Source organism: Centropristis striata, chromosome 18 (genome assembly GCF_030273125.1).
Source record: "Centropristis striata isolate RG_2023a ecotype Rhode Island chromosome 18, C.striata_1.0, whole genome shotgun sequence".
NCBI classification, from domain to species: domain Eukaryota; kingdom Metazoa; phylum Chordata; class Actinopteri; order Perciformes; family Serranidae; genus Centropristis; species Centropristis striata.
Genome location: NC_081534.1, coordinates 33,370,776 through 33,382,390, shown reverse-complemented (window position 1 = coordinate 33,382,390; position 11,615 = coordinate 33,370,776). Strand labels below are relative to the sequence as shown.

The window sequence follows — 11,615 nt, the reverse complement described above, 5'->3', positions numbered from 1 at the left end:
TGTCTGATATTAAAGGAACAATCAGTGAATTATTCATTAGCCAAAGTGAAGCCATGTCCAACATTTAAACCACAGGACAGGAAGTTGTCTCTGTCCTACAGAGGACACAGAGACACTGAGGAACCAGGGGAGAACCCAAACCCAGGATAAAGAGGTTCAGTGAATGTGGTGTTGAAGGTGTGGAGGTGGATCAGAGAGTCAGAGGAGACTCTGTAGAAGGACAGAGAGCCAGCAGGACAGTCCACATACACTCCTATTCTACCAGAGGAGGAGGAGGAGGAGGAGGAGGAGGAGAGGCGTGTTTTAATGTCATTGTGCCAGACATCGTAACCATCATCAGAGCACCTCAGACTCCAGGACTGATCATTAGATCCAAACAAACAGTCCTTACTGCCTCCTTTCCGTCTGATTCCTCTGTAACTCACTGCTACATTAACTCTTCCTCTCCTCTCGACCTCCCAGTAACAGCGACCAGTCAGACCATCTCTACACAGCAGCTGAAGCCAGTAGTCAAATCTCTCTGGATGATCAGGATATGACTGATCCTCTTCAACACATGTCACCTTCCTGTTGTTCTCAGACAGTTCGAGCTCTCTGTTTACTGTGTTTGTGTCCAGTGTGAGTTGACAGAAATCTGATGGAGAGAAAAAGACACAACACAGCAGCAGTTTATCATCAGACTCATCTGAAGGGTTTATTCTGTCTTTGTGTCCTGATGTTCATTTCTATAAAGTTTAATGATGACACATGTTGTCAGTCATGTTTTAATGAATAAATATCACACTTACACCTCCACGGACCCGGTGTTAACCACTTCTCTCCACCATGGTCCACCCTGGAGGAAGAAACACAGTCACAATGATTTTCTATCCAACATGAGTCCTAACTGCTGTTCAACATGAAGCAGAGCTCCTCAGTTTGTCAGTTTGACAAAGAAACAGGCTGAAACTCTTCTGAGTCAACTGTCTGCATGATTTCTGAGAGAAAAGACAAGAAGAAGAAGAAGAAGATTTGATTTTTAAACAGCACTTTATTTACAGTTGGCACTTATCAAAACAAACAGTTACTTATTCAAAGAATCAGTTTAAAAATGAAGCAAATTCACCTCATCAGGTGTCACAAAATGGCTGCTGGTTGGAAGCTCTGTGCTGATCAGCTCTAACAATCTCCTGACAATCTCCTGAATATCATGGGAATAATTTAACATCTGAGAGATTAGTTAAATTTCTTAACTTCACAAAGAAATCTTAAGCCAGTTTGCAGGGTTATCTTTTGGTATTTTTGAAAATGTTGGTATTTTTCATGACATGTGCTCTGCAGTCAACATCACTGGATTACCTGGAACCTCAAAGTCTTCTGTTTCTACTGAACTTAACCTTTTCTAAGAATGTCTATTGATGAAGAGAAACATTTCAACTAAGAAGTTATCAGAAGATATGGAAGAAGTTAAAAAGTCCCTTAACTTTATGTCAGAGGAGCTGAGCAAGGTGGTTAAACAACAGGTGGGCCTACTGGATTTAATTGATGAAGTCAGACAACTGAAGGCTGTGATGAAAGAAAAAGACATGAAGATAGAGGAGCTGGGAAGAAGAGTAGAAGACCTGGAACAGTACACAAGAATGGAAGATTTGGTGATATCTGGGCTGGAGACAAACCACTACTCCTACGCACGGATCACAGCAGGAGACAAGGAGCGGGAGGACGCACCAAGAGGTGAAAAACTTCTACTTGAGCAGCAAGTCATTAAATTCTTCAATGATAAAGACATTCCCTTGGACAGTAGAAATATAGCAGCATGTCACACTATCCTACAAAAACAAAACAAGAGGCCAACTATCATAATCAAATTTGTGAACAGAAAACATAAAATGGAGGTGCTAAAGCTGGGAAAGAAACTGAAGGGAACAGGAGTATATGTTAACGAGCATCTCATAAAGGGAAATGCTGAAATCACACGGCAGGCAAGACTCCTGAAGAAGGAAAAGCACATTCAAGACACCTGGACAAGGAACTGCAAGGTATTCATTAGACTCAATGGTACACCAGAACAGGCCAAAGTCATTGCTGTCAGAGATATCAAGGACCTCGAGAGATATAAATGATAAGTTAATGGAGAAATGTTATTCTTTTTGTGTTTACTTTGTGATGTGATCAATATGATACATGTGGGAAACAATACTTGGGCATGACAATGTGTGAACACACAAAGTTAAAATCTTTTGATTTTCAAGATCATAGGTTTTATGAGTTAGAAAATGACATTGATCCAGACATCCATTTCTATCAGAATGTTAATATGACCTGTGAATATTATTCTGAGGAAGAGTTAAAAACTAAAATGAAGGGTTTTTCAGTGATCCACTTTAACAGCAGGAGTCTTCATAGTAATTTTTCCAAAATTAAAGACTATCTTAACCAGTTCGAAGAAAAGTTTACTGTTGTAGCAACATCAGAGCCATGGTTGAGTAATGATAAAGAGCTGGAAGATGGACTAGAGGGATATGAAATGTTTTGGCAAAACAGAGTGAACAGAAGGGGAGGGGGGGTTGCTATATTTGTAGCTTTGGGTTTCAAATGTAAATTTATTAACAATATGTCAGCTGCAATTGATAATCTGATGGAATGTTTGACCATTGAAATTCAGGTGGAAAGAGAAAAAAATATGTTAATTAGCTGCATTTATCGCACACCAGGGTCCTGCATTGATCATTTTAACACAAAGATTTTGGAAATACTTGAAAAACAAAAAGGGAGGATGACTTTTGTTTGTGGTGACTTTAACATTGATTTACTAAAGTCAAATGAGCATAAGAAAACTGCTGAATTTATTGATGATATGTTCAGTTTTGGTTTATATCCATTGATCTCAAAGCTCAGCAGGATAACTAAGGACAGTGCTACTTTGATTGATAATATTTTTATAAGCATGATTGATGGGAAGATAAATAGTGGACTGTTAGTGACAGATATAAGTGATCATTTCCCTGTCTTTGCAATTCTTGAAAAGAACAATAAGATTAATTTTTCTGAAAAAAATCACACTCATTATTCAGGTAGAGTGAAAACACCAGAAGCAATTGCAGCTCTCAAAACTGGATTGGCAAATCATGACTGGCAGGAAGTTTATGTGGAGGATCCCAATGATGCTTACAATGCATTTTTTGAAAACGTTTTTGACACTTTATGACAGATATTGTCCAGTGAAAAAGTTTACACAAAATTCTAAAAAGAGTAGAAAACCATGGTTAACAAATGGACTGGAGAAGGCTTGTAAAAAGAAAAACAAGCTATTTCGGGAATTTATAAAGCATCGAACAAAGGAAAGGGAGGATAATTATGAAAAATATAGAAACAGACTGACATCTATTATGCGATGTCAAAAGAAGATGTATTACGAACAATTGTTTCGAAAATATAAAAAGAATATTAAGGCTACCTGGAGTGTATTGAATAAGGTGATCAAAAATCGTAATGACAGGTGTTTTCCAAGAAACATAGTTAAAGGTGACAATTCAGTGACTGAGGATATTGAGAGTATGGTTAATGAGTTCAACGATTACTGCCTAGACCTTTCTGGTGATGGATTAGCTCTATGACAAAGTTTTATTTTTTCACATCTCACACTCAGAGCACTCAAAGGGCCGTCGGAATGTAAGCCTGCAGATTTCCAAGGTTTGAAAAAAATAAAAACAATGGTGTTTTTTTTCGGGGACAGTCTCTGCTTTAAAAAAAGGGCTTTTTTCCCCCAGCAGAAAGCCATTTATAATGTAATTGCATGTATGTAATATTGATGACTCATACATATATTCTCCAGAATATATATTTGATTTTTTTAATGAAAGAATCTCTGTCCAGAGGTTGAAACCACAACACATGGCATTCAAATTATTATTGTCAAGGTCAATAATAAACTTCGGTATGAAAGCTTGTTTTCACGGTTCCTGTTAGCTTGAGGAAATCTGACACAATATTAATAATAACTTCTAAGAAAGAGTTGAAGAAAATGTAAATAAAGAAACTGGAGACACCTGCAGTGTAAGCTCTTGTTGTCTGTCTATACCTGAGAGTCTCCAGTCTGTAATGTGGATCCTCTCGTAGAGCAGACAGCTGGTTCACTCCTGAGTCTCCTGGATGATTGTAGCTCAGGTCCAACTCTCTCAGATGGGAGGGGTTGGAGCTCAGAGCTGAGGCCAGAGAAGAACAGCCTTCCTCTGAGATCAGACAGCCCGATAGACTGGAATTAAGAAAAATCAGAGGAACAGCAGGAAATTCAAAAGATATTGACAGTCTTCCCAAACATGAGCCTAAAGCAGGATAAGCGGAAGAAAAAAAGATTAACTGTTCACATACAGACACTCACCTGAGAGTTTTCAGTTCACATAATGGACTCTTCAGTCCAACAGTCAGCTGCTTCACTCCTGAATCCTCCAGGTCGTTGTTACTCAGGTCCAGGTCTCTCAGACTAGAGGACTGGGAGCTGAGGACTGAGGACAGAGCTTCACAGCTTCTCCCTGAGAGGTTACAGCCTGTTACCCTTAAAAGAAATTTAGACATTCATCAGCATTGGTTTAAATATTTAACTTGTTTGGGCATGTTTTCAGTGATCCAAATTTCCTATTTTAGTGTGTTAATTTTATTTTATTTTTTGAGCTATGACACATTTGTCTGTGCAGATTTGTGTTTGACAGTCAGCTTTAACAGAGATGTACATAATTGAAATTACTGTGTTTAAAATGTGATTTGATTATCATTTGTGTCTTGTTTTTCAGTTTGCTAATGACAAATAACACAAACAAACAAACAAAGAAAAAAACAAGCCGAAGATAAGCAGGTAGGTTTGAGATTTTTCTGTTTCAATGAAATTGAAGATTAACTAAAGGAAATGCCTCTTCAAAACCAGTGTGATACTTTAGGAGAAATTTAATACTGACCTGAGTGTTTCCAGTGTACAGTTTGGACTCTTCAGTCCAACAGACAGCTGCTCCACTCCTGAATCCTCCAGGTTGTTGTTACTCAGGTCCAGGTCTCTCAGACTAGAGGACTGGGAGCTGAGGACTGAGGACAGAGCTTCACAGCTTTCCTCTGAGAGGTTACAGCCACTCAACCTGGAGAGGATTACAGATGAACGTGAACAAAATGTTTTACTTGTCTTGTATTACAGAAAGCATTTATCATGTTGTTCATATATCTACTCACAGAGCTTTGTTGGAGGCTTTGACCACTGGCAGCAGCCTCAGAAGAGCCTTCTCTGAAGCAGAGTATTTCTTCAGGTCAAACAAGTCCAGATCTGTTTCTGATGACAGTAAGATGAAGACTAGAGCTGACCACTGAGCAGGAGACAGTTTATCTGTGGAGAGACTTCCTGATCTCAGAGACTGTTGGATTTCCACCACTAGAGAACGATCATTCAGTTCATTCAGACAGTGGAACAGGTTGATGCTTCTCTCTGCAGACAGACCCTCACTGATCTTCTTCTTGATGTACTTGACTGTTTTCTGATTGGTCTTTGACCTACTTCCTGTCTGTGTCAGCAGACCTGTGAGGAGAGACTGATTGGTCTCCAGAGAAAGACCCAGGAGGAAGCGGAGGAACAAGTCCAGGTGTCCATTTGGACTCTGTAAGGCCTTGTCCACAGCACTCTGGTAGAGATGTTTTAGTTTAGGTTTCTCTCTGAAGAATTTTGGCTGTCGGGCGGTTGTTTGTTCTTCTGCCATCAGATTGAGTCCAGACTTGATGAAGGTCAGATGAACATGAAGAGCAGCCAGAAACTCCTGAACACTCAGATGGACGAAGCAGAAGACCCTGTTCTGGTACAGTCCTCTCTCCTCTCTAAAGACCTGTGTGAACACTCCTGAGTACACTGAGGCTGCTGTGATATCGATGGCACAATCTGTCAGGTCTGAGTCATAGAAGATCAGGTTTCCTTTCTGCAGCTGATCAAAAGCCAGTTTTCCCAGAGACTCAATCATCTTCCTGCTCTCTGGACTCCAGTGTGGATCTATCTCAGCTCCTCCGTCGTACTTGATGCTCTTCACTTTGGACTGAACCACCAGGAAGTGGATGTACATCTCAGTCAGGGTCTTGGGCAGCTCTCCTCCCTCTTTGGTTTCCATCAGATCCAGAACTGTAGCAGAGATCCAGCAGAAGACTGGGATGTGGCACATGATGTGGAGGCTTCGTGAGGTCTTGATGTGGGAGATGATTCTGCCGGCCTGCTCCTCATCTCTGAATCTCTTCCTGAAGTACTCCTCCTTCTGAGGGTCAGTGAACCCTCTGACCTCTGTCACCATGTCAACATAGCCAGGAGGGATCTGATTGGCTGCTGCAGGTCGTGTGGTTATCCAGAGGCGAGCAGAGGGAAGCAGATTCCCCCTGATGAGGTTTGTCAGCAGCACATCCACTGAGGTGGACTCTGTGACATCAGTCAGGATCTCAGTGTTGTGGAAGTCCAGAGGAAGTCGACACTCATCCAGACCGTCAAAGATCAACACAACGTGGAACTCTCCAAACCTGCAGATCCCTGCTTCTTTGATATCAGGAAAGAAGCGATGAACAAGTTCCACCAAGCTGAACTTTTTCTCTTTCAGCACATTCAGCTCTCTGAAAGTGAATGGAAATGTGAAGTGGATGTCCTGGTTGGTTTTGTCTTCAGCCCAGTCCAGAGTGAACTTCTGAGTTAAGACTGTTTTCCCAATACCAGCCACTCCCTTTGTCAGCACTGTTCTGATTGGTTCATCTCTTCCAGGTGAGGCTTTAAAGATGTCTTCTTGTCTGATAGTTGTTTCTAGTCTGTCTGGTTTCCTGGATGTTGTTTCAATCTGTCTGACCTCATGTTCATCATTGACCTCTGCAGTCCCTCCCTCTGTGATGTAGAGCTCTGTGTAGATCTGATTCAGAAGGGTTGGGTTTCCTGCTTTAGAGATCCCCTCAAACACACACTGGAACTTCTTCTGGTGGTTAGACTGAAGGTTACGACGGCACACTGGAACAACAGTTCCTTAATGAACAAAGAAAAATATTGAATTACTAATTGGATGCTATAAATCTGATAAGATTAGAGTTAAAGAAATCAAAGTGTTTTTTTTTACCTGCTCTCATCACTCTAGGACAGTTTCTGGCAACAGCGAAGAATAATTCATAGACGTGATACAAACTTGTTCCTTCATGTTTAATCTACTAAAATCCTCTTACTGTTATGCAGACAGTCAGCCAGCTCTTCCTGCTTCATTCTCCTGAGGAAGATCAGTGTGATCTTCAGAAATGCCTCTCTGCTGCTCCTCCTCTGCTCTTCATCCTCACCGTCCAACACCTCCTCATCCTCCCTCTGACTCTCTAAGCATTCTGGGAAATCTGGACTTAGGACTCTCTGGATCTTCTTCAGCTCGTTCTTCACAAAACTGACAATGTTCTCCTCCAGCACCTGGAACAGAATAGTACATAAATGTCACTTTCAGTACAAGCTTAAAGAAGAAAACTCCAGTTCATCTGTCAAAGACAGTTGGAGTACAGGATGGAAAATGTTCTGATCAGAATGATATTTCAGTATTTTGTTTATGGTTGTAGGTACCAGTTGTAACTCTGTACACTTCCAATACACACCATAAATACAGAGTCCTGCTGTTGTGAACACTGACCACTCAAGATCTCTGAGGTCTCTGGATCAAGTCTGTAAATAAAACAATTGTTTAGAAGTTGTTCGATCACAAATGTTGAAATCTTCACTCTGAAAATGTTGAATGGAACAATTAAAAGAGTTTAATCAAATAAATAAATAATGAAAATGAAAGTATGAAAGTGCGCTTTCACAGCAGGCTTGTACAGTAGGAAATAATTTTTAATAGACCAGTTTACTGTTTACCAACAATGATGGTGTATTTTCTGGGCGGAGCCTAACCGGTGGCAGAAAGTTAGAAAGAGTTAGCTGCTGGTCCCAGCGCTGCGAGCGATACAGTTGTCAAATAACGTGATCATCCTGATGTTTTTCTGATTTTTTTAATAGATTATTTTTATTGGTGAAATAACGTAACAAACAAGGTGACATGAGGGACAAATACACTACATCATGTGGACCACAAGTAAAGACAGCAGACATACAGCTCAGACAACAACAAAGAAAAACACAAATGTACAACGATGTGCACAGAGGCATCGCAAGTGTATGTGCCTGTGTGTGTGTGTGTGTGTGTGTGTGTGTGTATGCGTGTGTATGTGTATGTGGATGAGAGACAGATGATATAACACATATATATATATATATATATATATATATATATAACATGGCTCACATATATATAACACATTGAAAATAAATAGGCAAACAAAGCAAGAAGCACTAACACGAGAAGAGAGGGAAGAGGAAAGAAAAAGAGAAAATAAAAAAATAAACAATATATAATATAATAACACAGGGGGACGGGAGACATCACCACACAATATAGCTTGATGTGATGCAGCACAACATCTTACACAAACACAGTGCAAGATCATACACATAATCAACCCAACATAAACCAACACATCATGACAATGACAACTATAACAACAACATACGCTGCAGTGAGGGGGCGAGGCTAGACCAGAGCATCAGGGGGGCAGGCCAGGGGACGCAAAAAACGGCCCCAAGTAGCACAGTCGGGCACCCCAGTGGGAGGCAGGTAAGACAGAACAAGACCTCCTATTTCTTTTTTTTTTCTTGATTGTGCCTTGGGTCGCTTTTTCTGATTATTTTAATGGTTTATCAGCAAAAGACACGAGTAAGCTAACCCTTAACAATGCTGTGAGATTTCTTGTTTCACTGTCAGGATGGTAAAGGACCCAAAAGCTTAAATGGCCAACATTACAGAGGCTGAACATCAAGATTTGTCAGAGGATTTTTGTGTGTTACTGACAGAGGTACTGCTACTATGTATGTAAATGTTACTAAGTCTGCAGAAACTCAGAGAGAAACAACTACTATTAACAATAATCATTAAAAACAATAAGGAAATAGAGAGAAACAGAAGAGTTTCAGGGTAACAATATTTTGCTGCTGTTGGATGTCAGAACAGGAATAGTTAAAAAAAACTGTCATTCATTCTTATCAATTACTTCATCAAAGACTCCCTTTGGAGCTGAACTGATACGTTTATGGTTGCAGACGTTAAACGGCGGACTGGACCACTGAAATCCTCTCAGCCTGTGATGATTAGCTAAATTAGAGCAGCAATCTGAAGTCAACAATAGCTCTAGACAATCACATATGCAATATATGTATATATATACACTGAAATCCTCTGAAACCGGGGCTGATCAGATCCTGACTTGTGTCCGAATAGCATTCCTCCATGGCTTACTCCTCCTTAACCACAACCATCTTGAGACCTTCTCTGCTGCCTCAATGCTGTGCTTGATAGTCTGCCTTTTGTGGACACCTGCGATGCCCAGGAGATTGTATGCCCTGTAGACTATTCAGGCAGCGAATCCTCTGCAGCCAACTTCAACAGGCAGGAAGGAAGTCCTCCACCTTTATCTGCGGCAGTCGTCTACCAGGTCAGCTTACCTGGCTCGCTTTCACTCTGTAGCCTCCGAAATCTGGTCCTTCCATGGTACTGCGAGCTGAAGCATGACCACCTGTCTTGTTGTTTCTGACAGGAGGACTATATCTGGTCTCAGATTGACTGTTGTAATGAATTCTGGGAACTGGAGCTGTTCGCCCAGGTCCACCATCAACTGCCAATCATGGGCCATTGCCAGGAGACCTGTCAGTGCCCTCTGGTGTCGTCCTGATGTCTCTACAGCTTTAATGAAGTGGATGGTCTGTTTTGCTGGTTTCTGATGTTTGGAGAGGGCGATGGCTGAGCAGATGGACACAGCTCTTGTCTTCAGCAGCTGGTCATGGAGCAGATGGTCATGGCCCTCTCTGAGGGCTTTTGGGCAGCAGCTGAGAATGTCCTCCAAAGTCCCAGTCCCAGAACGCAGGGAGCAAGCATGGGTGTTGGCTGTTGGAAGCACATCGTAAACTGACTGAACAAGAAACCTGATAAGCTGAGGACCAGCCTATTTTGTGATCCAGTGCCTGGTCTCAACATTTTGATGGGTTGCTGCCTAACCCAGCCCTTCCTAACACCACATGGCCCAGAAGCATCCTGTGCCAGGACTCATAGCATTTAAGCATTCCACTACCTCCCTGTCCTCACCTCAATTTTCAGCACCAGATGCCTTAGGTTCCCCGGAATCTCTTTACAGCAGTACCTCTCTTGTGCATGTGACCATAACCCCTCCTTAACAATGCTGAGTAGTAGTGCGTGTCTGTTCTCCTGCCCATATAGTGTAATACTGCTTAGACTCATGCAGAGCCCCAGCCACCTGTGGAGATACTGGTTGATCTTCTGCCCGACTGTGGACATTGAGACTTCATAAACAAAAGGAGGCAACAGGATTCGAGGAAGGATTGTGTACTGGTAGATCTCGGTCTTGAACGTGCCTGGGAGGAAAGTCTTGTCTACTGCCCTCAGGTGATTCTCCACTTCTTGCCCTGTTGCTTTGATGTAATCAGCATCATTTAGTGAGCTGATGAACATCTTGCCCAGTCCCTATACTTTTTTTCTGAGATGGATGAAATCTGAGTGTCACTAAAGAAAAGCGGAACTGGTTAGCCATCTTTCCTTTTCTCAGCACTAAGGACCTGGCCTTTGCTGGTTTGAAGCTCATCTGTGCTCATGAGACAAGCTTCTCCAGGCTTTTCAGCAGCCATCTGCAGCCTGGGGCCGATGTTGTGGACATACTTTGAGGTTGTCCACGAATGCCCGAATTGGTGCCAGGCATACACCTAACTTGGAAAGGGGGCCTCTACACTGATTTAGCCAGTATGTTTATAGCAAGGGCAAAAAAGCTGACTGAAGTATAAGGTCTCTGACCTCCCCTAGGACATGGTGGTGATCTAGGGCAGCTACAAAAAAGCTTCTGGTTTATGGAGCCATAATCATTGGTCAGGTCAAACCAAAGCACGGAAAGATTTCTTCTCTCTTACAGTGCTTCACGGACCAGCTGGTGACTACACCTGGATGTTCAAGGAACCCAGGTACTTGAGGAATCCCCCATCTGCACTGCTGTATGGAGGTACTGGTTCTTTAAGAAATATTCAATCAGGCTTCAGGCAATAATGCTTAAGAACACCTTTCCCTTCACACTGAGCAGCAAAAAGGTTCTCAACTGCTCAATGTTTGGTGCTGGTGGCCTTACCAGGATTTGGCAGGCACCTAGGTTCTTTTCTCTCTGTTTCAACATGTGTGTTGTGGAGATACATGTAAACATCTTCCTTGGGTCTCTTGACAACCAACTGTCCCTCTCAACAAACATCACCGCCACTACCAGATCTTGCAGATTCTTGCTGCTTAACATCAGGAGAATCAGGCCGTTTCTCACCCAGAAGGCAGCTCAGGTCCTGGTCCAGGCACTGGTCATCTCACGCCTGGACTACTGCAACTCCCTCATGGCAGGTCTGCCTGCCAAAGCCATCCGACCTCTACAACTCATACAGAATGTAGCTGCTCGATTGGTCTTCAATCTTCCCAAATTTTCACACACAACACCCCTCCTCCGCTCCCTCCACTGGCTACCAGTGGCTGCGCGGATAC

The 11,615-nt window shown here is 42.1% G+C and overlaps 1 protein-coding gene across 1 annotated transcript in view; it reads right to left on the bottom strand.

Annotated features, from left to right (window-relative positions):
- Window positions 1-7,364, bottom strand: part of LOC131990705 (NLR family CARD domain-containing protein 3-like) — a 7,562-nt gene extending 198 nt beyond the window's left edge. Inside the window, exons 1-7 of the mRNA XM_059355821.1 lie at window positions 7,192-7,364; window positions 5,197-6,997; window positions 4,932-5,105; window positions 4,361-4,534; window positions 4,061-4,234; window positions 789-835; window positions 1-634 (exon numbers count right to left, since the gene is read on the bottom strand). The exon at window positions 1-634 is cut by the window's left edge and continues 198 nt beyond it. Coding sequence (XP_059211804.1) covers window positions 96-634; window positions 789-835; window positions 4,061-4,234; window positions 4,361-4,534; window positions 4,932-5,105; window positions 5,197-6,997; window positions 7,192-7,228 — 2,946 coding nt within the window. The 5' untranslated portion in view covers window positions 7,229-7,364 and the 3' untranslated portion in view covers window positions 1-95. The remainder of the gene's footprint in view (window positions 635-788; window positions 836-4,060; window positions 4,235-4,360; window positions 4,535-4,931; window positions 5,106-5,196; window positions 6,998-7,191) is intronic.
- Window positions 7,365-11,615: the final 4,251 nt, after the last annotated feature.